At 37.3% G+C, this 27,413-nt stretch overlaps 1 protein-coding gene across 1 annotated transcript in view; it reads right to left on the bottom strand.

Moving 5' to 3' along the window:
* Window positions 1-226: 226 nt before the first annotated feature.
* Window positions 227-27,413, bottom strand: part of EMC2 (ER membrane protein complex subunit 2) — a 47,047-nt gene continuing 19,860 nt past the window's right edge. Inside the window, exons 6-11 of the mRNA XM_032182820.1 lie at window positions 12,698-12,783; window positions 12,472-12,531; window positions 10,042-10,123; window positions 8,807-8,917; window positions 5,548-5,652; window positions 227-637 (exon numbers count right to left, since the gene is read on the bottom strand). Of these exons, the coding sequence (XP_032038711.1) occupies window positions 551-637; window positions 5,548-5,652; window positions 8,807-8,917; window positions 10,042-10,123; window positions 12,472-12,531; window positions 12,698-12,783 (531 nt within the window). The 3' untranslated portion in view covers window positions 227-550. The remainder of the gene's footprint in view (window positions 638-5,547; window positions 5,653-8,806; window positions 8,918-10,041; window positions 10,124-12,471; window positions 12,532-12,697; window positions 12,784-27,413) is intronic.

Genomic DNA, 27,413 nt, shown 5'->3' with positions numbered 1-27,413 from the left:
CAATTCATTAATAAAATTAAGTTATTCGTCTAATAAAGTGTATTCCTGCGTGATAACCTCTTCTTGATATATGGTAAATAGTCAAAAAATTTACATCTGTAGCATGCTTTACTTTACATATTTAACTCTTAAATATTCAAATATGATAAAAACTTCTAACAGATGTTATTAATCTACACATATAAATTTGTAACTTCCATTGGCAAGTCCAATAAATCACTATGTATCTTTTAGTCATTTAACAAGTTTATTTCTACAAATTATGGCTTAAAAGCAGGTACTGTACATACAAAAATCTTGATACTGATGTGCAACTCATTATACTTCTTTATGCTGTCTTCGTTGGTAATTTATTCACTTCAGTGGGTATTTATCACATTTCTCATAGCAGCAATAAATAGTCTTTTACTTCTCATAAAACATTATTTTAGATAGCCACATTAATCAATACAAAATTAATTTTTAACAGCATTTGAGTAACATAACCCATAGCTCATTAAAGTTTGATCAGGGAATCTGTGAATTTAATATTACGTGTCTTTGTGCCAACCTAAGACTGAGTGATTTGCAGGGTCTCCAACATGTCTTCCACTGCCTTCAAAGAGTATTTACTTTCTTTCTTACTGCGACCTGCAAACTGGAAAGAAAAAAAAAACACATTCATATATAATAAATTTCTGCACATGGATCCTGTACAAGAAATGGTTCTTAAAAGTTAAGTATGACAAAAACAGCTCTAAAATTATTAGCTATATTTACTATAAGCCCAAAAGCACAGCCTCTTTAATGTTTCATTAAAACAATGTTTTTCCTACAACACAAGCTATGTTATCCTTCCTCTAGTAAGTCATGAAAAATATGTACCAAAATCTTTAATTTCAATCATTTACAAATCACTAACAAATACTCCATTTGTAATAGTAACATTTATCTAATGACAGAGATCATCCTGTTGTTTTGTTTGCTCTGTAACATTTAACATAAATTTAATTTGACTTGAATTTTTGATGTGATTCAATATAGATTATATTCATGATTTAAACAGTAGCAAGACTTGGATTTGATAGCTAATCAAGGAGCTAATCTATTTTCTATTTTTGTTCCAGCAAGACAGAGAAAGCTCTACTTACCAAAATCTACTACAGAACAATGAAGTCATCGTATAATTGCATTTTATGGTTCAAAGTAACTGCAAGTAATGACCTTGTGTTTGATTGTAACCTACTGCTGTAACATCTATTTCAGAGAGTATTTGAAATAAAGCCTGTCTTGATAACAAAGAAAAATACAGCTTAAAAGATACTATTTTCCAATCCTATGGCTTTACATTCCCTAAGATACGTGCAACCAAATTTGGGAAAGGAAGGGGAAGAAGGGTAGGAGATGTTGATTACTCCATGCTGACTTCAAAAGGGGCTTTCTAACTGTACTGACAGCTCCCGTCGCTCATCAGCCCCATCTAACAAAAGGGATTTATTGACTAAGTTGATCTTCTGACAAATGAAACTCTCAATCATTTTTAATACACCTGCATTAAAAAGAAGTTTTGCATTTGGTGTTGGGAAGGTGGTAAAGAAATTACAGAAGCATAACTATAACTTGCAGTTAGTAAAATAGCCAATTCTCTACCTAATTCTTAACATCTGAACACTCAATAAATTTTCAATTTAATGTTTTTTTATTTCAAATACCACTGCTGTCTTGCATAGTTAGTCTTTGATTTATAATGCGTCCCTTCTCTCTTGTAATTAACTTAATTTAGCAAACTCTTCATGACCTGTTAAGAAAGATTAAGTCATCAGACCCAGGTAATATCACACCAGCAACAAGCTGCAGGCCCCGTTAACCTGCTTTTGACCCCTAGGCTACAATCTAACATTGGGATTCCCAATCAGTACTGGGTTCTTAAAGAAACAGCTTTGGTACAGTAAAGGAAAATCTATTTCAAATTAAATAACTAGGAGAAAGAAATGCAGCTATTGGGACAACAGTAGTTAGGGGACATATTGAAAACTCCGTATTTTCATACTTCTTATTTTCAGAAGATGAACTGACATTCCCTGTTTTACTTTAGCAACATGTACAAATCTGTTCTCCAGGCTGCAGTTTCCATAATGCCCTGCAACAGTCAACTTCAGGGGAAAATCAAAGCTATCGTAGCATTCTCTCAGGTGAGATAAGAAACCTTTGCTCGAAATCTGAACTTAATACAATGTCCTCTTTTTCTTCACACTAAACAAGAACAGTCCTAAGCTGACATTTGGGGAGGTCCAAACCCCTTCATACAAACAAGCAAATGCAAGAACAGAACTCAAAATCCTCGATAGAAGAACTGTTCCAATTCAAAGCATTTCAGAGACTTGATAAAAAAGCACAGAAGCCTGTGGTCAAACAGTACATTTGGCAGAACACACAGAAAGCAGGCAGAGGAAAGCTTGAAAATAAGAATTTCACTTATTTTCCTTGTCTTTAGGGACACTGAAAGCAAAACTGACACAAGACATTAGCTTAAAAAAGTTACTTGTTAGTTTCAGGAGCGGCTGCGTTCACGATATTGACGTGTGCTTCAAGCTACACAAGCAAAACCAAACTCTGCGTCATAACAAACAGAAGTATACTTGGAAATCTAATCACTTCAAATTTGCCCTGACGAACAATTATTTTGTCTATTCTGCCATTACACAGCAATTTGACTGATTGAGCCGGAATCCATTTCTTAAAATCATGATTTAATTTTCTGTCTCCCAAATGGTTTGTAACAAAATCACCTCTCCAACCATAAATAACATGTGGATTGCTAACACAGAAGAATTTAGCAATATACCCAAGAAGCATGTATCTGGAAAATTACTGTGAGTAGGATCACATTAAAGATTTTTGTGAGCATTAATCAAACTTCCCTGCCTCTGCTGAAACGCTTCTACCAGAGGACATGCTAAACCAATTACCTAATTGAAGAGCACTAGAGGTAGCCCTAGTTTGTGTCGAGGTTAAAGGAACCGTGTGACTTGTGTCCTCAGCCAGGACAGTGAAAGGTTTCTGCACAGGATTGGCACCGCCTGAATAATCCAGAGCTTCCCAGTGATAAACTAACACAAAACTAAGCCTGAACTTGTAACAACTCTTCAAATAATCAGTACTTCTGTAACATTTCAAATAAAAGTTTAATTTTGTTTGCTTTTTTTACACACTCAAAGTTAAGTGGCCTAGAGAATGATGATGACTTTATTATTATTTTATATTTTTTAAGAGCATGTGTTAGCAGCCAGGAATTCCAGCTCCAAGTAGCAGTTCTAGCTACAAAATTTTCCTGACTTCGTTCATAAAATTACATCCCTCCCAGATTAGGCATAGATGAGAGGTAGTAATCAGCACAAATGGGTACGTATTTAACATCAAAATAATAATATTAACCAGATAAAGCACAGATATTTGATGCTTTAAAAAAAAAAATCCAACCCAAAACCAAAAGCTTAATTGGACTGTTCTTTATGACCACATCTTTCTGTAAAGAAACTGCTCTGTAGTCTGACACTGGTGAAAGTAGTGAAAAGTGGTAGAAAGTAGTATTTTCTTTTTACACTCGAATACTCTCTTTTAAAATGACAATAAACTAAAATGTTCCTCTGATTTCAAACAGGAATGCACAGGAAAAGCAAAAATCATGAGCTGAATAAAATTACCTGTAAGAGAATAAAAGAACTGGCAAAAATATTTCAAATAAGCTGTATGAAAAATTAAAAAAATGCAACTATAGCCGGTGTTGAATTTGAAAAAACAGAGCAGGTTTCCAAAATTACTAAGCATTATGTTTGTACTTGAAGTTCAAAATCCAGACTGAAAATGGGGAAAGATCTCATTGCAAGACAATTGCTCGAAAATAACTTTCTGAATAGCTTCATATTTTAAAGTCACAAATGCCCATAATTTGACTTGGCACCCATGTCAGGATTCAAAATGGATCTTATTCTCTAGAACATGACTAAAGGAAAAATTGCATTTAACAGTGTAAGAAGGTCCAACTAATAAAACATTTGGCATTGTCAATGCCAAACTCAACAGGCTCTTAAGGCTCTTATTTCACTTTGCAAAGAACTTTGGATAATGCTTGGAAAGTGGGGAGGATTTATAGAGATAATACAGGTATCTAGCTTAAAACCTGGCTAGACAATCTTCCACTAATGGGAGAAGGCTGTGAGGGCTTCCACTGGCACAAGCCACTGAGGTTTCATCCTTAGGTCCAAAAGATGACAATTTCCAACCACTCAACACACTAAGGGAGCAACAAATCAGTACTGACTCATAGGGGAAACTGCCACCTACTACATCACCAAACACCATTTGCTGTAGCAGTTGGATGTTGTAAGCCTCTGACAAACACTAGAGTGGCCAAACCTTTCTGCAGTCATGTCAGAGTAGCAAGCTCAATAGGGTTGGGCTTAGGAAGTCCTGTCCAGCTGTAGTCACTACAGCTTCTTATGGGACTCCTCTGAAGATGAAAGGAGTGTTCACATCAGTTGCTTGCCAAATCCTAGGTTTAACAGATACACTTTCTGCATAGCTGAACTTTCCCTATGATTCCAGTCAGATATGGTGTTCATCACTTTATGTTCCAAACAGCTAAAAAGAGCTGCTAAAGTGTGCAATGCATCACAAAAGTATGAAGTCACAAAGAAGTTATGACATTTGTTTTAAATATATAGTTGTGTTAACATGATCTGTTCTGGTAAGCATCAACCAAAAATGCTTAACATGGTTTCCTAAATAATTTCACAGAAACAATGGCATTGCACTTTCCAGTAAAAAATACAGAACAACAACAACAGAAGTAGTCAGATTAGAGATAGTGATGCTAACAGAAAAAGCTATGTGGAGGAAAAAAAAGAAACGGCAAGTTTATTTGGCCGTGAGTCAAGTAACTACAAACTTCCATAATTAAACTTTCACTGTAATTAGAACCTGGAGATGCATATTTTTAGGTCTTAATCATGGTATGCCACCAACCCACAGCCAACACTGACTTTACATTCCCATTCTGATGCACCCTGAAGGAGGCCATTTCCCAGAAACACTAATGGGTCTCTACTGGTGCTTTGAACTGGAAACCTTAATCATTATCCCCACTTAAAACATGTGTTCAAGGCCCCTCAAATCTAAGCAGATCATTTTATTAAGACCTAACACATGGAATAATAGTTTTCACCCAAAATTCACACATCTTTTAAAAACTGTCTTGTTCTGTCAATAATGAGTCTATTGTGTATTCTGCTCTTCAAGGTTTGCTTTGTTTGTTTTCTCTCATAAATCCCAAAAGACTAGTGTTTTCCACTGACACTGTGCTTACTGGAATGTCAGACATACTGAAGCCAAAAGAAGTCCTGCTAATTTATGGGAAACGAGACATAGCATGCAAGAAGAAAGCAAGAAATCCATGCAGGTTATGTTGATTTACACACATCGCATCTAACCTGTTGAATGGCAGTTGATCAAAGTGCAGACAAAACTACAGAGTATGTCGAGAGTATCAGAAAACAATTATGTACTAACCTGGTACGCTCTGTTTATTTGATTAGCTGCCCAGCTGGCATATTTCATATTATCTTTTTTCATTTTTGCGCTTGCTTTTGGGTTGGATGCAATATGGCTTGCAGACTAGAAATGAAAGCATAAAAAAAAAAAGCAGTGTAACCACAAAATATATATACATGAAATAAACTGAGAGTACTTAGCACCTTTGCATACAGAGCCCCGGTAACAGCAGAAATAGAAAAACTGGTATACTGGTAAACTGCATCCAATTAAGAATTACATGAACTACTTAAGCTATAGTTTGTCCTAATTAAGGCTAAAGTAGACTTAAGCTCAGTTGTGTACTGAGTTAAGAACAGAACCTGGATATAATCAGCCAACCCAATTTGCTTTTCCTAAAGTAAGAGTTACAAATTAGTTTTTCCTATTTGATTTCTTACCAGAGGAGATTAAAAATGCATCATCTGTGTGTCCAGACTGCCATTTTTTCCTGGTGACATTAGAAAAGTTTTAGAAGCAGGTTTTATACAAAAACTATGCCCATCTTCACTTGGAAGAATTACTTAAGAACTTAACTCATCTTGGAGACATTTCCACTTACACAAATACATCCACTTTGTAAGGAATCATTGCTATTCTGAGTGCAAAAGTACTCGAGTGCAAAGAACTTACATTCATCAATGAAAACCTACAGAGATCTCAAGAAAAGAGCATGAAGCCAATGCCTACGTAAGTACTACATACAGAATTCAAACAGTTTTCCCCTATTGCTATTTATCTGCAACTACCTCCAGAAGTGAAAGGAGTGGAAGAAGAAGCCTCTACAAATTCATGAACGTTCTTTCTGAAGCCAAGACTCCATGACTTAAATTTGCAATCTAGTATACAGTCACGGCCCTAAGCTAAGGCATAATTCTCTACAGTTTCCTGACTTTGAGGAAGCATTACCAGTTTCCTCAGCAGATGCAGCCAAAAGTCTTTTGGAGAATTTACCACGGTTACAGACTGTCTTCAGGGATTACAGATGCTGGGCATGTCTGTTGAGAACTAAAGTAGTAGCCACAGTAAAAGCAGATCCTGAAGTCTAGAAACAACATTAAAAAGAAACTAGGAGCCAAAGGGTAGATACAGAAATAGCAATGGCAAGCTGAACTTGCAAGCATCTCCTAGTGAAATCTATCAGCCAGCTCCACAAACCTGAAGAAACTGACCAGTCAGTAGTGTACTTAAATTGTGCAAATCAGGGTTTGTTTGTACAACTTTCAGGCAGTGACAAAAACACTTTTCTCAAACTCTCATATTAGCTCAAAGTGGACAGTCAAATCATTATGGAAATAACAGGCTCTAACTCTACCTTATAGACTGAAAATAACAGGCAGGACATTAAGATCTGACAGAGGACAAGTCCAAGTGCATAACGTTCAACAAGGGATAGTGCCAGGTCCTGCACCTGGATCATAACAACCCCATGCAGAGGTGTAGGCTTTGGGAAGAGTGGATGGAAAGCTGCCCAGAAGAAAAGGACGTGGGGATGCAGGCTGAAAGCCAGCTGAACATGAAGTGGCCAAGAAAGCTGATGGCATCCTGGCCTACATTAGAAATAGTGCAGCCAGCCGGACAAGAGAAGTGATTGCCTCTCTGAATTCAGCACCGGTGAGACCTCACCTTGAATACTGTGTTCGGTTTGGGGCCCCTTGCTGTACATGGGATATTGAGATGTTTGAGCATGTACAGAGCAGAGCAACTGAAGCTAGCAAAGGGACTAAAAACAAGTCTTAAGAGAAGCAGCTGAGGGAATTGGGGTTGTTTACTCTGAAGAGGAGGCTGAGGGCAAACCATATTGCCCTCTACAACTACCTGAAGGTAAGTTGCAGCAAGGAGGGAGTCAGTCCCTTTCTGCAGGTGACAACTGATAGGAAGCAAGCCAACAGCCTCAAGTTGCACCAGGGTAGGTTTAGACTGGACATTAGTAACAATTTCTTCCCAGAAAGGGCAGTTGAGCATTAGACAGGCTGCCCAGGAAGTGGTGGAGTCCCTACCCCTGGAGGTATTTAAGAAACATATGGATGTGGCACCGACAGACATGGTTTGGTGATGGGATGCAGATGGTCAGCAGTTGGACTTCATGATCTTGAAGGTATTTTCCAACCTAGATGATTCTTTGATTCTAATTACTGTACTAATGGCCAATCACATTCTTGTCAATAGTTCTGTTCAGGCTAAAGATTCATTTTGAAATTGTAGAAAGTTCTATTTAGAAATTGGACTGAGAAAAACAAACAGATAAAAAAAAAAAAAAAGGTGTTCTGTTTGTTTGTTTTTAAACAGTTATCAGTCATAGTATGGTACTACCCTTCAGCAGTTCAACATCCTGCAGAGAAGAGTATAACTTCAAATACTTTTTCAAGAAGTTACCTTCATGTGTTAATTATCATAATTATTTGGAAAACATGGGCAAAACTTACAGCTTAAAAGCACTTCAACTAAGGAGACAATTGCAAAGATCAGCTTCTTGAAGTTGCAGAAAATACCCAATCTCAATGCGCTTTATAGATAACACATCTTGTGATGACATTACACAACTGAGCTCCTAAACATGGGGATTTACAGCCATCCAAACTGTCTGAAGATGCATTAGTGTAAGTCACTAATCAATATTATGCAACTGAAGTCTCTGGGAGCCCTAACGTCCCAAACAGCTTGAGGTGAAGGAAATTTTAACAAACAATAATGCTTAAAAATATTTTAAAATAAATTAATCTTTGATGAAGTTGACCTGAAAGATAGCTTGGTAGCTAAAGATAGTTAACCTTGGAAAATGTCTACATTGATAGTCAAACTATGTGAGAATATTGATGGGGAAAAGAAAAAATTTAAAAAAAAAGAAAAAAGAAAAAGTGTTTGAATTTACATATGGAAGTATATGAAGGAGAGACCTTGCTTCTATAGGAAAGCACATTCAAAAGCAGCTAAAATTACAGTTTATACTTCTTAATAAAACATTTTGAAAACTGATTTATTAAAGTATCATTACCCTATCAGGGATACTGGAAGCAAGATGCACATACTGGAATAGGGGTGACAACTTCAATGTCTTTTTACTACTTTTGATCACTGGCATAAAATTGTCCATACTCAATATTTAGTAACAGTGTTAACAATCTAAACCACTAAGTTAAACCAGAAGGAAGAAAACCTAGCAAATAGGAAAGGAAAACATACAAGCATAAAGACATTCAAAATGATAACATGGAAAATATATAACCAAGGTGCTTACCATATAAAGTCCAAACAAAGCTCTCATATTTCTGTTGTTAAGCTTCAGTGCTTGTGCAAAATACTTTCTTGATAGCTCAAGGTTTTCAAGCCCCCCTTGAGTGTATTTAACCTGTAAAAATGATAGGCTCTTGAAAGTTGCATGTCACTCTTGCCTCTAGCATTCGCTCTTGATTCATAGATATTATGAAATTTTTTGTCACATTTGTTTCACACAAATATTTCAGATAAGTTCTACCAAAGGCAAAACACTGGCCTGTGAGAAATGTTAACTCTTTTCAATAAACACAAAAATATTTAACTATAGAGAAAAAAGTCAGTGTTAATTTAATCAGTTGCTAAAAGAATAAAAAATGATTATTTTGCACCTATTCATACCTACAATATTGGGATAGCCTCTTACGAAATTATGACAAACTCTCAATCTAAACCTAAATTCTGACTGCTATAAATCCATACTAACTCTAAACTCCTTCAGTGTAGCATACCAGTACAGAAAAAACAAAAAACCAAAATGTCTTTCATTAGCTATTCAACTGCAAAATAGTGTACAAAATTTAAAGATCACTATTTTCTACTAGTTTTGCCTGTTATTAAAACAAGAAAGATAATTATTAGAAGACATGCTTCACAGATTTTCTATCACAAAGTTATTTAGACATTCAACTTTCAATGTTAATTCAATTTTATCCATTTTAACAAAACAAATTCAATTAATTCCACGCAGTTAAAGTGTAGTTTAGGGAAAAAAAATCATACATCTGAAAAATGAATACAAATGACTAAAAACGTCGAGCTCAAAATTCAGTGTCCTCTTTCTACTCAGTGCTCTTTCAATAAAATAATTCTTACTTGAAGGAATCCACGACCTGGCTCCACAATAATAGGTAATACATCATAACTTCCTAGATATGATGTATAGTCTTCCATTACTGTTGAAAAATTTCACTTCTCATTTGAAAAGTACATAAACATTTCAACAAGAATTGCTCATTTAAAAGGAATTTTTATCCTCAATAATTCCTATCCTTACTCTTATTTATACATTAGTCAAATTGAGCAACAAAATATATTTTTTTTTAACATTCAAGCTCTTTGAGAAATTAACATTCTCTGTGTACTCTCTTACATCTCCTAGGGAAAATTAAAGAAACTATTTTTATTCTGTTTTCACTACTTCAGTAACATAAAAGCAGAACACATTTAAGTATAATTGATTTTTCTGAAAATACTTACTTCAGCATATTGCTGACAATACAAGTGGTTGTGTGGATTAGTCATCATAAGCTCCTCTAAGCAGAAGGCTGCCTTTGCATAGCTGAGGAACATAAAAACAGTGGCATATAAAAACAAAAGAATACACAGCTCTCTCCCTCAGTTTCTCTACAGTGCAATACAAGAAGCCTTATTTTTTTTTCATAACTCCATGATTTACAATCAAAAGAAATGTTTTAATTTTCAATGATGTTTGAAACCACAAATCAGTATTTTTTACATCATAAACAGTGAAAAATATACAAAATGTATACACCTAACACCAACTACAACATAGTTCATTTTTTTTTTTCTACAAGAAAATTCATCTACACGTTGATTGATTTAGCATGGTATAGATTGGAGCATTTACACTGTTGGTTATCTATCTACCCACAGTCAACCACAGAAATGCGATCAAAAAACATACGGAAAGTTCTAAAAGTCAGACAGTCCAAATGCATGCAAGAAAATAGCATTATACCAGTCCAAACTGGCAACAACTTATCGTTGCAAAAGAAGACTTGTTCTTTATATGAAAGCTTTCAGGAAGAATTACAAGACAAGCTTATAACAACTTTGTTCCGGTTAATAAAAATCCTAGCTTCACAGTATTTTGACTAATAGGGTTTCCTGCAGAATTTGTGTCTTCTACAGATACGTGATAGCACACAGAGCTTATATGACAGGAGTCCAAAATACAGAGAGACAAAGTTCATAATGCCAGTGTTGGTAGATACTTAGTATCAGAGCAGAACCAATTTAGCAACAATGAGAATATTAAACCAAATAATCAGTCAAGTATTATTTCTTAAAATAAGCAAACTGTTTTTTTGCTATGATCGTAGCAATAGTCAGATATATATCTCAAATGAGATGCATCTCATTTGGAGATAAAAGGATAGTAGACCAACTCTCAAAAGTAGAAGCTGCAGTCCTCCTGTCAGAACAGAATGAAGAACTGAGGACTACATAAACCTTGTAAATCTAGGAGTATTTGTTAACAACAGTAACAGCATGGTGATTTCACAAGCAAGACAGAATTTGTGAGACTGATAAAACAAGTGATGAAGTATTTCCTTTATTTCTAAAATTAATATTTAGTTGCTTTTTCAACTGACTGATTTTTTCTCCAAATCAAAATAATTGTAATAATTAATGATACTCGTAAAATAAAACTACAGTGAGAACAGTCAACTTTTTCAATAAATTGAAGTTCATCTTTTTTTTTTTTATTTAAAAACCAAGGCAAATACAAGCAAAACCGATTTCCTTCTCAGGCTTTATTATATGATTTTGTAATAAAGATTACAGAAAAAAAAAAAGCTGACAAAAGCTATAAAGGAATATGTATTCCATTTATTCTATTACAGCCGTATTCCAGCTCCACCAACAGATTTGACAGCTTAAATATATTTCTAAATATATGTGTATACATAATATTAAATTTCCATTTTCTTGGAAAAGTTGGTGAATTTCTCAAAAGAAATGTAAATCTAGGACATCAAAATTCTAGATTAATCCCAAAGTCAGCATTTGAAAGAGTTTAATAATTATTTTTGAGAATGAGGTGGAAGGAGAGACAATGGGGGAACAAATTTTTCATTGCAGTAAGAAGGGCTATTTCTTGAGAGTTTGATTCTTTTACTACTCTCTAGAAAGGAAGGAAGGAAACAATGTGATATAATTTAGGCTGGGTTGAAGAACTAAAGTGGGGGGGAAATATGCCTTTGGGTGGGGGTTAGAATTAATGCTGTGATATTAGAAAACTTGCACTAAGGCTTTGAGCTAATCCTCTCACACTGGGATTTCCTCCTGTCACTGCAGCAATAAAAAAAGCTAACAAAAACATTAAATATCCAATAAGCAAGTTACTACAACACTCAGCATTCTTGATTGCACTGGGTTTTGTACCCAGGCGACCAAATTCCTCTAACTCTGGATCCATGTTTTATTTACTTATTTTTAAAAGGTTACTAGAAGTTCTTGCAGAGGTAAGCTAAGAGAAAGTAAGAATGCTATGCACAAATGATGTGATAAATTGTTTTTAGATGTAAAGAATTTTAAATCTGTAACTAGTAAAAAATATCACTTGTGTGAAAAATTATAGAAAATGCATACTGCTCATTGCCACACTTAAAACATTTATTTTAAAATAGTGGATTTAAAAAATAACTGAAACATACTGGTGATTAAGTAAATTGTTTCTGTTTAAAAATCAAATACCTTGTTAAAGCACTAGTAGTCAGATAAGGCTGATTCTGTGTTAATTATTTCCTGACAAAGCTGATATTAGAAATGAGACTGTATACTTTCTAACACTAGTCTTTCAAAACAATCACCAAGGTTTTTGATTTGCACAGAGCGTAGTTCAATTTAACAGTTTTTATGTGGACTCAGCAAACAACTTACTCATGCTCATTGATGTAAAGTTCTGCAAGTTCATGCCAAGCTTCCTGGTCTCCAACAAATCTGTACAGAAAAAGGCAAGAGAGGAAAAAAAGCAAAAAGAATGTGTGAAGGGATTCTGTAAATGACCAGCCTGGAAGCAAAGCGTAAATCAAATGCAAATTCCATTTTAATTAAAAAGATTTATCAGAATAGCAAAACACAATCTGTATTCTTGTGAGACACTCACTGTTCCAGATACTCATTCAGCTCTCGGATGGCCTCAAGATTTTTCCCCTGGGCTTTTCGAATGGCAATCTTACGCTTTCTTGCTGCCTATGGGTTGACATTAATAAAGGATTAAGGTCTCATAATTCCCTGGGTTTTTGTAAAGAAAGCAATTTGACTGTGCAAATTATTATCTCAATACCAGCAGAATTCCACTGCAGAGCAACTGCTAGGTTGGAGTTTATAAACATACCCTATGACATCCCACTGAGAGACTGAAAACCTCTTCTTACAATCACATTATGTACGCCTTTCTTTGGAAGTACAAACTGTATGCATTATTTCATTCAAATAAATGACTGTCCAGATTCCGATAATTACAAAACAGCAGGGGACGCTAATCTTCAGCCGTTCCAAAGACCCCCACCTTGCCATTCACAAGGTCTATGACTACAGAGGAGAGATGGGGACTGGATTTTAGAGAATCCCACAGATGCACCTTGGTTGCCACTTTATGGCTTTCAGCCACTTTTAACGATTCTCGTCAAAGTGCTGAATGCAATCTTTTAATTCCTGTTGAACATGCATCAAGTTCATATGCAACCTTCACACCACTTCTGAAAAAAAAAATTAGGCTTTTCAATGTTAAGGGAACATAAAGCGGCCATTTCAATGGCAAAAGCAAAGAGTACTCCGATATGTAGGTGGAAAATGTGTTTCAACATAAACAATATAAAAACAGAGTTAAGAATTATACTTTATTCATATTTCAAACTCCATATAAGTTGTTACAGAATACCAAAAGAAAGAATATAGAGTTTTAATAGCTGATTGTTCTAGATTTTAGTCCAAAATTCCAGTTTCTGAAGTTTTCTGGTTACAGTTCTCGAAAGGCAGAATGTCCCTCTAGAACACCTAACCTCTAGGAGTTTTAAATCGAGGTGCACTTCAGGTGTAATTCAAAACAACAGCCATCCGTCTCGCTAGCAGTCTGACAGCACTACACCTCCACCAGCCTGAAAGTCATCAGAGCTGGGGTCTGACAGAATGGAAGGAAAAACAAACTCCAGCACAAAGTGCCCCAAAGAACGAACGCCATCTGGGCCATTGCTCCATCAGATAATATTCATGAAAAAATTGTATGCTTTTCCTGTAACATACTGCCAGTGCTTATTCCTTGTACCTCTCAGCTCACTTTGTACCACATGAAGTGGTTACACAGCTGGGTACAGCCTTACAGAAGCCTTGACTGCCCGGGAACACACAACTCTGTCACAAAACCTCAAAAGATTTTAACCTCTGACATCAAGATAGCTCTGAAACTGGTTTCTTCACGATGTACCTTCCTACGGTAACAGTCACATTAACCCTGCAGGGGTTTCTGTAGTTTTACGGTATTTTAAACATGACTATTCTTTCATGTAATTTATCTTTTAATCATCGTTTGACAATGTTAATTTCTCTTGGAAGAGCACTGGAGCACATCATTTACGTAAACTAGTTCAGGCTGGTTAGTAACACAAGAAACCAGAAGTGCTTTTAATGCTGTCAGCTCATTCTTTCCTCCGAGCTCGTCCCCTTCACCTCCCTCACGAACACATATTCAGTGCAAATTCAGTGAAAATGACTCGAGCTAAAAATATATCACTCTTCTGCTTCAACACAACGCGGAGGTAGAGAGAAAATCTGTAGGACGGATCAGGAGACAAATGAGGACACAGGCAGCGTGGCGGGTTTACCCACAGTCACTCCGTTATCCAGCGCTGCTTTGTCAAACTGCAACCTGTGAAACTACATTCATCTTCCTGCTATTACTGGGAGACGGTTGGCTAAAATCCATAACCGGCTCGGGAAATTTTAACTGCTGACCACATCTATCACTCTAACAATAATATACACTGCTTATTCTCCTGAAAGCTTTTGAAATAATGATAACAGCACAATTATATATATATATATATGCATATATGTATATATTTAATCTTACAAGAATCATGTCACATGTTTATCAAATTGCAACTACTACTAAACGAAAAAAAAAGACGACAACAAAAAAAAAAAAAAAAAAAACAACTTCATTGCTCCCTATCAAGTTTTCTGAAGAGGTCTCCAAGCATTTCATAAAGCAGGTCGTTATCCCTGCCCTGGGGGAAACGCTGGGGCAGCGCTGAGCCTGCCCAAGGCTGGGATTACACAGCTCGGTGACCTGCTCGCTGAGCAGGAAACCTGAAAGCAGGGAAGAGCGGGGATAACCTCAGCCAAAGAAGCACAGCGTGCAATTACGACTTACGAAGACACAAGTCTCTTTTGCAGGTGATAGACTAGCTACTTTAAAATGCAGTTTGTAAATTGAAAATTCGGTTGTTATTTGCAAAATTTTAAGAAAAAAAATCATTAGACTGGAATGATCAAAAATAACCCGCGTGAGACTGAAATCATCTGTTTAATATCTAAAATCAATCAACACATCTGACAACTTAATCTGCAATGACAACCAGGCACAGACTACATGTAAGCCATCCGTCCTCTTTATTTCTAACATAACTCCTTCAATTGCATGCAAAGTCCTCCAGAAGCATCTGCAAACAGATTCTCTCCATGGGTGCTTTCCTTCTTGACCACAGCACTCCCAAATAACGTAAATCACTGCAGCCTCAAGATGTTAATTTACAAAAAGCTACAACTATTTCTAGTCACAAACTTAAACTGATGTTTACCTATAAAAAGCATGCCATGTAATGTAATCAAATACCGAGGATACCAGGATTAGTCATAATTACTGAGATCTGATGGTAGCACTTGAGAGTAAAATTAATTATATGCACATTTGATGGATTTATTTGCTTCTAAACTGCACACAGCATTTCCTCAAAATAACACTTTTTTATTTCACAGTTGAGAAAAGCAGTATTTAAAACTTCCCATTTCATTCCCCTTATCAAAAATAAAACAGCATCTGGGCTTGAAATCTGCACTCACTTCACCCACAAACACACCTTCAAAACTCCTGTGGTAAGTTAATTTATTTAAAGAGAACTCTTTGTAAACTAAGACACACTGACATTCAAAACAGTGCTGACACTCAAAGGAAAAATGTGGGAAATAGATGCACAATGTGTTTTGGAGTGACACAGAATTTTTGAAAGTATTTAAAATTGCTGGGAAGAAACCAATGGTGCTGTAGAGTTGTTTTTTTGGTTTGGCTTTTAAAAAGTAATTTACAGCATTTTTCAATCACATAAATAAAATTAATACAAAAATGTTCAGAGAACATTGCCAGGAGACATTCACATAGATGCTCAGAAGAGATTGAAAGTATTTGGATCTGTGACTCCTAGGAGTCATAAGACTTCTAAAAAATAAAGACCTAGAAACAAAATAGTATTGCTTTTACCTGTACTCACAAACTACTCCTTCATCTCACTTTCTCACTTTTCTTAAAAGACCATAAAAACTATCAGTTAATTTTTTAAAATAAAGACTGATTTCAATACAACTCCAGTACTCCCTGTTTTAAGAAAAAAAAAAAAAAAAAAAAAGTATGAAAAGGCCTAAAAACTAAAACCAGACCTGGGCAATTTTGTGTTGTAAACTTCTCTCTCTCTGTCTCTCTCTCTCTCTCTTTTTTTTTTTTTTTTTTTTTTTAAATTTATGCTGTCTCTGACCCTATCCAGGTCCCTGTGTGCATCACTTTCCTCCTCAGTGCGCTGGGCCTCACGTCCAGGATGCTTCCTGAGCATCTTGAGAGTAGGCTACATAATGACAAACATAGCATCATTTTCTTCTTTATTTCCATCAAATTAAATCAAGCGTTTTACTGCGCAGAACCACTACCAATGATAACAACCATTCCACCAGACAAAAACTAGTTACTTTTAAGAAAAAAGGCAGGCTCAAAGCAGTACTGCAGAAGATTATCATACATGCCACTCATTACCTGCCTTAATAACAGGTGGTTTGGAAAAAAAAAAGTCACTTCATGTTTTCTTAATGTTTCAGGACTTCATTTAGTGTAAGTCTCACATTTCAAAATATAAGCTCGTTTTTGAGCTTTTCTGAGCTCATTTTGACCTACTGCAAGACACTAAAAGACTGCAGAACGCAGAGTACAAACCTGTGCAATCATTAACTTCAAGTCCACTAAGAATTGTCACAAGAGACCTATTTTCAACTACCAGATTTGAGATTATTTTGAAATCTGTGTAGTGTACTAAAACAGTTGTAACAATTATGTTTAAAAAGATAGCAAAATAATGTTCAAACCTTACATCTCAGTTCTGCACATCACAACAATAAGACTCTTAGGAACTAGTCTGATACAAAAACGAACTCAGTCTCCTTCCACCTTAAATTGAAAAAGAAAAAAAAAAGAAAAAGAAATTTCTATGCTGCAACAAGATATGCAGTGTTTGACCGTGCAGAACCTATGACATGGAATTCCCCCTATCAGTTTTCCAGGGTTTAAAACAAAATATTGGAATGGTTATTGGCTGATTCTGTAAATCCAGCATTCTTAATGGAAAGATATATGCCATCTTAAAGAAACACTTATACCGTAATCAGTATCATCTGGACTAAGGTACTTTAGTATGTCACATTTATTAAACAGTGAACCTTTCCAAGCTATTTCTTTTAAAGACTAATAATCCCCAATCTGGCACAAGAACTAATCCTCCATTTGTCATGATTCTTTTTAATTAGCATTAAGTAGACTCAAAGTGAAGTTAGGATTTGAACATTTATCAACTTCTGCACTCGATTAGTACAATATACCAACAGAGAGTCTACGATCTGTCTAATTTCATGGTTGCAAATAAGGTACTAGGAGGAGAATTGTCAAGAACTGACACGTCGAAGAAAGGAACAATTTCCTATTTGTTTCACTGCTGCAATGTTAATATTGTAACTTAAAATAAATTCATAGTTTGTTTTTTGTTAAGGATACAACAACTTAGAAAAGGGTCATCTGGCCTAAGATTTTGACACATTAAAATAATTTCCTTCAAATTGGAGTATGCAAATTAAAAGCGTCAACAGCTACAACAAAGATAAAGGGAAGGAATTATGTGGACGTCAAAAAATACCACATCATTTGAATACAACCACCACAACAAATATACTGTTACCAGATTTTTTATTTATTATTTATTTATTTATTTTTAAGTTAACCAAGGAAGACAATTAAATCAGGCCAAATCTTGCAAATGAATCTATGCAGGCACAGAGCTACTGACTTGAAACTGCTGCTTTATGGGTAACGTCAAGCATAAGTAGCAATGGTCAACACAATTTTTTACAGGGTTCCAGAGAGGAATCCAACAAACCCATAATGTCTACCACCAGCACACAGAAAATTGGTAGAAGCTATAAAGGCTAAAAACTCATGCCTGGAATTGGAAAACACGAAAAATATTATGTATCAAGGAAAACTCAGCAGTTTAGACAAACGAAAGTAAAGCTTCCCAGATCTACTGGAGTCTCTCTTTGAGAGAGTTACTAATAGTGTGCATGAATAAAGATCCATTTAAAAGTCAACTTTGACTTCAACAAGAATTTCAAAAGGATCTCTCACTGGAAGCTCTGGAGGAAACTGAAGTGCCATGGAGTAAGAAGGGAAGGTCTTTGTGTGGATAAATTTATTCTAAAAATAGAATATATAAAACAAAAAAAAGAATTGCCTACTAGTCAGTTCTCTTCACTGAGAATCCCAGAGTCACCTGTACTAAGAGTTATTGCTCAACATTGTCATAAGTGATCTAACAGGGGAATTAACAGAGATGTGCTCAAGTTAATTGATGATAATGAGTTATTCAAGTATAGAAGTCAACTGCAAAGAATAACATTCACAGCAGAGAATGCCAGTGTGAAAAAACGGCCCTTGAAACTCAATCCATATAAAGGGATATATACAGGGTGAAACAATACTAATTTAATGTACACAGCAAAGTTCCCTGAATTTGTCTAGTCAGAAAAGAGATGCTGGAATTGCAATGAACAGCTCTATAAAATGTCAGTTCAATGTTGAGAAAAGGTCTTAAATAAACCTGCCCAAACCCCCATCAACAGCAATGCTAGAATTATCAGAAAAGACTACAGAGCAGCACACATCAGTGGTATCATTTTGTCATTGCACTATTCCATAATGATCTTGTTTTTTGAATACTCACTGCAGATCTGTGCTCTCCTTCCTCATCTAAATACAGAAGAAAATCAGAAAGGATGCTGGGAACAGCAGCAGGGTTTCAGGGTACAAAATGGAAACAAGAACTGCTAGACAGGTTAGGTTAGGACTTTCTCTTCCCTCAGCTTAGAGGGAAGAAAACGCAAAAGATCCATAAAATCATAAAGAATTAATAAAGAGAACAACTAAACAACTGTGTTTACCATAACAGAAAAATTAGGGGTATTAAATGAAATTGTTAGGTTGAAGGTTCAAAAATAAATAAATAATTGAAGATGTGCCCAATCCACAAGTAAATGATGAGGCTTCATCACTGAGTGATACTGTAGACACTATATTTATTACAAATTTATACAAGTTCAACAAAGCATCTCAAAAAAAAAAAATCAATGCAATGAAGAGCTATAAAATATACAGTTACCACTTCTGGCACAGGAAAACCATAGCAAGAAGATTAATAGAAACTGGCAGGGCAGACTAGAGCACACTGCATGACTGCCCTGTTCTTATACACTTCTTCCAGTATCTGCTATTGGTCACTGTCAGAACATGACAAGCTAAATGCACATTTGGCACAATTTCAGTATAGCCCTTCTTCTGTTGTCAAATACTTAATTTCAAGGGACAAAATCCCCCACCAACATTTAAAAAAAATGCTACACCCACAAAAGCAAAACACAGGAAAAATGTTAGAAGATACTTTGCTGCTATCTCACTTCATTGATATGATTCATCAAGAAGCAAAATAAGTCTCACAAAGGTGGATGATGCATGTCAGAAGCGTCAGTAGATGAACACATTTTTTTAGGATCCATATAGTGCATCCCCAGCTTAATCACCAGATCTCCTCAGGGACTATCCGAAGAAGCAGCTGCAGCTCTTCATGTCTCTCACTAACTCCATCCTGTGTCAGGCACAGTGCCAAACTTTCTTTGTCAATTCCCCTTAAACCTACCACCATACAAACCTAAGTGTAGGACTAGTGGAATCTTTCCTGGCAGGGCTAGCAACATATTTAATGAAACGTTCACATCACTTCACAAAATTCCCTCTATTAGTAGGTATTTCATTTAGTAAGCAATTCTGCTTTTTTGAAACTTAAAAAGCTTCCAGTAGATCAATGTACAAATCTGCAAGAGCTTCAGAGAGGTCTCTGTTCAAAATGAATGTATGGCTACTGACGGAGTTGAAAAGAATTACCACTATTCAGATGATAAATAGATAGTGCTCAAACAGTGCTTGTTATTCACATCTTGCTTGATAAAGATAAGGAACTGGAGAACAAATAACTTACCTATATTACAGAATCACAGAACAGCTTGGGTTGGAAAGGACCTTAAAGTCCATCCAGTTCCAGCTCCCTGCCATGGGCAGGGACAGCACCCACCAGACCTGGTTGCCCAAAGCCCCATCCAGCCTGGTCTTGAGCACCTCCAGGGATGGGGCATCCACAGCTTCTCTGGGCAGCCTGTGCCACTGCCTCACCATCTTCTTTCTTCCTAACATCTAATCTAACTCTCCCTTCTTTTAGTTTAGCCATTCCCCCCTTCCCTATCAAGTCAAGGTAGCAGTAATATGCAATGATAAAAAAAAAAAAGCTAGGAAGAACAAGCTCAGATTTAATGATACATAATTCTTGCCTATTTACATGATACACATTCCTAAGATTTCACTTTTTTTTTTTTCTAGTGTGTGGATTCCCATCTCTAGATGGCTTGACTGGAAAAATAATCTCAAAATAGTATAGAAAAGTGTTAATTCATATAACTCTATGCACATAACTTGTTCCTGTTCATTCTGAAAAACAGAGCTGTTCTGGGTGAAACCAGGGTCTTTCTGGGTTCTTAAAGTACTTCACTATCATGTTATGAAAATTCCGTTTTTAGTTCTTCGTTCAGTGAGACGCAATTACTAGACCCATGAAGTTAATGAGATTATTCACATGCCCTAAGCTAAGCAAGCATATACAGTGTCTTCTTGTATTAAAAGCTTAGCTGAAAAAGCATCAAGAGAAACAGCAGAAGAATGACATCAATACAGACTTCAGATTTTCTGTGGATTAGAAAACAGAACTGTGTCTTATCTCACTTTCCCCTTTTGCTGACTAAGTGCTCTGCAATCTTCTTGATGGGTGAGTTGAAGAATCGGGACAAACTGCAGCTGTACGAGGATGACAGTGGAGTGGTTTAGACACCGACCCAACGCTTGGACATATGAACTCCATTTCGTTTCTTATTATCAGCCTTCTTTGTGCTCCTGGACAGGCCACTACAAGAAAGGCCCAATTCACAAAAATATTTAGCTATTTAGTTACAAATAGATGGGTCTTCATTTAAATTGCTCCCCAAAAGGAGAAATCTTTGCTAGGGTAAAGTAATGCAAAAAGGCATTCAACTTAATCTGATGCAGACATATACACATAGTTTAAAAATTACTCATTTAATATCCATTACAGAATTGAAATTAATGGCAAAATCGGAGAGCTGTCTACTTTGAAACTGAGCCCTAAAAAATTTTGCAGAGCTGTGCTTTCATCTGCTCTCCACATGTAAAATGACAGCACTGTTTCATCTCACATGGATGCTGTGGGACAAATGAGAGGAAAAAAACACTCAAGACACTACTTCTTCTGTAAGAGCCTCGTCCCAAGAAATTACAACTTAAGCATCAATTAGAAAATATGGATGTATCAATTGCAAGCAAATTTCCTATCAAATTTTACAAAAGCAATTTATCCAGAACATAAATGCTAATGTAGTATCCATAACACTAATAAAAATATTGAGAACATTGTGAAAATGAAGTTACAAATTAAAAACACCTAGAGATTGAATCTGGCTTTAAATTTCCTATTATTAAATCGTGTCAAATTTTAGCCTTTATGATCTTAACCAATACAGCTCAACTTCACTACTCACTTCAGAAGACTACTGGTCATTTCAAGGGTGTGCAGATTTTGTCATTTCTTAAACAGCATGCTCACCATTCAGCATTATCTTCAGGAGGTATGAAGTATACCTGTGTTCCCTTTAGTGAAATAACAGAAATTCCATCCTGCAGAACTGCAAGCTTTGTTACTTGCAACGTTCAAATGGTATATGGCTTCATGATTAGAGCTAAAACAGTTACTGACAGAACTAATACACACCAGTTACTATAGGGAATAAAGATAACTTGCACCAGTAGGTCTCAAAGCTGTTTATTGACAGTAGAAAATATGGTACCTCGAGGCAAAATGTGATTTTTATTAAAAAAAAAAAAAGGGGGGGGGGGGGAGGGGGGTGGTCCAAGACACAAATGCCAATACAAATCCCTCTGTTCTTATCTTCTACACACCCTTCAAACCATCTGTTCCCCTACATCCCTACATCCGACATGACCTCTCTTCTTAACTAACCACCTAGCTTGTCCCTCTCTCTTTAGCCCTCACAATTTTGCTTTCCTCACTTTTTATTCAGTTCCTTCTGAATGTTTTTCCTTTACTCACTGCTTGGGTCCAACTCAGGAAAGAAAGGAGCCTCCCCACTTCTCCCTACTTTCTGCCCCTTTCCCACAGTGCTACAGCCACGAGGAACAACTGCTAGAAGTCCTGCTTAGTTTCCATAGCCTGGGATAGATCACGCTCAATACAAATGGGATTTTTAGAATATGTATTTAATAAAAATTCCATCAGTCTCTACTGAGTACATGAAATGAAGACTTTCAAATGCCTGTAACTAAGCCAATTTGGGTGTTTTTCTCATAGTACAGTACAAGTCGCATTCTACCAAGCGCTCTTTTCCTGTTGGTATCCAACGTTTTACTCCAAAGCAGGATGAGGTCTTCTCAATGAAATAAATGAACAGCAAAAACAAACATACAGAAGACCTTCCTTTCTGCTAAAAAAATAATGCACCCCTTATTTTGTTCTGAGAAACAGCCTAAGTATGTTTGTCTACAAACAACTCAGTCACTGTTTGGCATCAGTATAAAGATTTTCAATTGGATACTAAATTAAATTTTAATTAATAAAAATGGACCTACAATGGAAAATGTTAAGCAGCCTTAAAAACAGCTACAGCTTAAATATGCTTGCATTTCAACGCAAATGGACAGGAAAGGAAAAGGTTGCCATTCCTATTTTATTAAAATGCATGCAACTTGTGGTTTTCACAAAGTCACGTTTCATTCACGAATGTTAACCTCTTTAAAAGGGACAGACTGTTACTCAATGCCTACAAGTTTTGATGAATGAAATGTGATCTCTGAAATGACAGCATTAACATTGCTCCATTGTCAAATGAGTCATCTTTTTCAGCAAGTAAGGCTGGAATGAGGTAAAGCACAGAGAGCTGACCGTCTTTTAAAAAACAAAGACTACTTCCAATTCTATCCTGAGAAATGAAATAGAATAACTACTCTTAATCTCACAGTTTCATATAACAAAACTTCATCTGAAAGCGTAAGCATCTATTATATAATTGGAGTTCAAGGTTCACTTAACGTAACAGAAAAGCCTGCTAAATGTTTAAAATAAAAGAATTTCTGAAAAAGCTTCTACCATTCTTCTCTGTAGTTGAAATTGTCAGTTGATGCAAAGTATGATTTTTACATGATTCGTGTGAACAAATGTCTATGTTTCACTCACAGCACTTGCCAGAATGTTTAATATATATAAGCAACTCCATGTGTCAGCACACCAGAAGAAATTTCTATACAGTAAGGTGACTGCCAAGACAAACTGAGCAACAGCTTCTTTTTTAAAATCTTGAAATACTTATTTTCCTACAGCAGCCAGATGTGTGCATGGAAATAATTAACAGGTAAAAGACACAGAGAAATCTACACATGTCAATTTATCAAAATTTTCTACTTAATTTTCACTTTTGACATGCAAGCCTGAGCCAACATATCCTATAGTTATATAGCAAGGAACTTTTGCAATGAATTTAACACTCTTTGCTTCTGGTCTAAGATTTTCAGAAATCTAAGAAATGATGCAACTGTTCGAATATTTTCCCCTCATGCTTCCAAATATTTATGTTTTATGGGTCTTTATGATTTTCTTATGGAGGAAATCCAAATCAGGCATTTTACTTCTTTAAATAAATTATTTTGTTTTATAAAAATATCCTACAAGCCACTTACTCAGATTACATTAGCCATGTCGAGTCTGCTGAAAAGTGCCAAAAATGCACCCTTCTGTGGTCTACAGATGTCATTGTAAGATGGTGCTCCATTTTCCATTGGCTTCAGCAGAAGATGTGCACCTAGGTGACCTATTCTTGTGGCTTCGCTGTAGATGGTTTTCATCTTATTTTAACAAAACTTTGAAGACTTTGTGTCTCTGAAAGCCTTTGGTCATACACTTCTAAAACATGTCAAAATTTTCAGCAGTCAACTACACTGCTTGTGCTCAAACTTCTACTCAAAATCACTACAGACTTTCACAGAACAACTGCAGATCACCTATATTTGTCTTCCAAAGCAAAGTTCAAGAAAAACTGCTTTAGGGAAAGAAAAAGTAAGAGTGAAGAGCTGCAATAGTTCATTTCATCTGCACACCAAAAATGGCTAAATCACTGACAAAAAAAAAATAATAAAATCTACTACTGTTGTCTGAGTGTTCAACTTGGTATTAACATTTCAAGATGTGTTTTCTTAAAAATTATTTAGTTATTTACTTTAAATAGTTTACTTCATCTAAGTGCTGACACTTTATATCCGGTTCTGGCATACCTTAGCTACCCCAGTTACACATTTCTATTCCTCAGTAACAGATCACAGAATCACAGAACTGTAGGGGTTGGAAGGGGCCTTGAAAGATCATTGGGTCCAACCCCCTGCCAAAGCAGGTTCCTTAGAGCAGGCTGCCCAGGTATGCATCCACACAGGCCTTGAATATCTCCAGAGAAGGAGACTCCACAACCTCCCTGGGCAGCCTGTTCCAGTGCTCCGTCACCCTCACCGCGAAGGAAGTTCCTTCGCATGTCAGTGCGGAACTTCCTGTGCTTTAACTTGCAGCCATTGCCCCTTGTCCTATCCCCACAAACCACTGAGAAGAGGTTGGCTACATCCTTCTGTCCCCCACCCCTCAGATATTTACATACACTGAGGAGATCCCCTCTCAGTCTTCTCTTCTCCAGGCTGAACAGACCCAGGTTTCTCAGCCTTTCCTCATAAGGAAGATGCTCCAGGCCCCGTATCATCTTTGTGGCCCTCCGCTGGACTCCTTCCAGGAGATCCCTGTCTTTCTTGTACCGGGGAGCCCAGAACTGGACACAGTACTCCAGGTGAGGCCTGACCAGGGCAGAGTAGAGGGGCAGGATCACCTCCCTTGACCTGCTGGCCACGCTCCTTTTAATGCATGCCAGGATCCCATTGGCCCTCTTGGCCACAAGGGCACAGTGGCAGCTCATGGCCAACCTGTCGTCCACCAGGACCCCCAGGTCCTTCTCCTCAGAGCTCCTCTCCAGCAGGTCCAACCCCCTTGCCAAATTTTGGTTTCTTAGAGCAGGCTGCCCCGGTAGGTGTCCAGACGGGCCTCAAATATCTCCAGAGAAGGAGACTCCACAACCTCCCTGGGCAGCCTGTTCCAGTGCTCCATCACCCTCACTATGAAGAAGTTCTTTCACATGTTGGTGCGGAACTTCCTGTTCTCTATCTTGTGACCATTATTCCTCATCCGGTCCCCGCAAACCACTGAAAAGAGTTTGGCCAAATCCCTCTGTCTCCCACACCTCAGGTATTTATACACATTGATGAGATCCCCTCTCAGTCTTCTTTTCTCTGGGCTGAACGGGCTCAGCTGTCTCAGCCTTTCCTCACAGGGAAGATGCTCCAGGCCCTGTATCATCTTTGTGGCCCTCCATTAGACTCCTTCCAGGAGATCCCTGTCTTTTTTTGTACCAGGGAGCCCAGAACTGGACACAGTACTCCAGGTGAGGCCTGACCAGGGCAGAGTAGAAGGGGAGGATCACCTCCCTTGACCTGCTGGCCACACTCCATTTAATGCATGCCAGGATCCCATTGGTTAGGGGGCACACTGCTGGCTCATGGTCAACCTGTCATCCGTCCACCAGGACCCCAGGACCTTCTCCTCAGAGCTCCTCTCCAGCAGGTCATCCCCCAGCCCGTGCTGATACATGTGGTTGTTCATTCCCAGGTGCAGGACTCTACACTTGCTCTCATTAAATCTCATTTGGTTTCTTCCTGCCCATCTCTCCAGCCGGTCCAGGTCTCGCTGAATGGCAGCACAGCCTTCTGGTGTGCATTCCAGTCATGCGAGCTGTCCGACCATGTCTCAATGATCACAACGAGATTGTGGCTCCGCAACCGAAAACAGATCTCAAGCTCATCTTGTTTATTTCCCATGCTCCGTGCATTGGTGTACAGGCACTTTAGGGAAGCAGCAGGTGCAGTTTACCCCTGGGGGGATGCAAGAAGAAGATACTGGACGGGGGATCAGGAATGATTCTTTGAAAATACTTAAGTATGTGCTCCACTCTCAGTGAACTGGGGCCGATACCAGCCAGCAACCTGTTAGAGGCAGCTTATGCCTTAACATCGCTCAGTTCTGTGATGAACAGCACACCAACAATGCTATTAGTTGTCACTCTTCAATCAAGAGAGTCAACTTCCGACTTTCTAAACCAGAGAATTCCCTTTGAATTTTTTACAGGAAAAAGAAATGTGCCAAACTCTCCCCATACTCAGAAGCTGCCCCTTTTTTTAAAAGCCAAATAAAAGTGTTGCCACTGTCCAGGAAGAGCGTAGGCTGCTACAAACACCTCAGGCCCAAAAGACGGGCCTTTGGATAACACTTGAGGGCTGGACCCAAGGTGGAGCTGCTGTGGGGGCTGCCCCACCGCTGGAAATCAAAGAGAACCATGCTTTCTACCTGGGAGATTAAATGCCTCTCATAGCTTTCCTGCACATTTCTCACACGTACCAGCCTTGCCATGGCTGGCCATCACAGCTCACTTTAGGCCAACTTCTTCCTAGTCAGCTTGGCTACCTCCTGCTTACAAACCTGACTGCCAGAAACAAACTGGGACTGATTAAAAACTACTTTTGCACAGTCATGCTCCCGACTCTTGTAGGAGGCACATCCAGAAACGCCCCACGCACTGAAACTCAGCTGTGCACAGCTAGAGGTATTCACAGAGGTGCTCTCCTGGTTTCTGCTCGAGGAAAGGAAGAGGGACTAGAAAAAGAAAAAAAAAAAAAAAAAAACAACAGAAAAAGCAGCAATGAACTAAAGATTCACAACCAGGAAAAAATAACATTCTGCTATGAAATCAATGGAACTAACTGCACAATTTTAAGATGACTTGATCTCGCCTCAAATCATGTAAGTAGACCTACTCTTCAGTGATATTTTCCCAAACTATGCAAAACGTTTCCTTTAAAGAACTCTCCCTAGTCTTTCCTCAACTTTACTCTTTAGCTGAAAAAAGCTCATCTTAATCCCCTTTGCTGAGAGCTCTTGCAATTGCTGCTACAACTGCTTGATTCCCCTCCCCAGAATCACAACCCGTGGCTTTGGGCTTTTCAATGTTTATTATTCATTTAGTTC

This window comes from Aythya fuligula, chromosome 2 (assembly GCF_009819795.1).
Source record: "Aythya fuligula isolate bAytFul2 chromosome 2, bAytFul2.pri, whole genome shotgun sequence".
In the NCBI taxonomy this organism is placed as follows: Eukaryota; Metazoa; Chordata; class Aves; order Anseriformes; family Anatidae; genus Aythya; species Aythya fuligula.
Note: the sequence above shows the minus strand (reverse complement) of the source record. Positions and strands in the feature narration are given on the sequence as shown.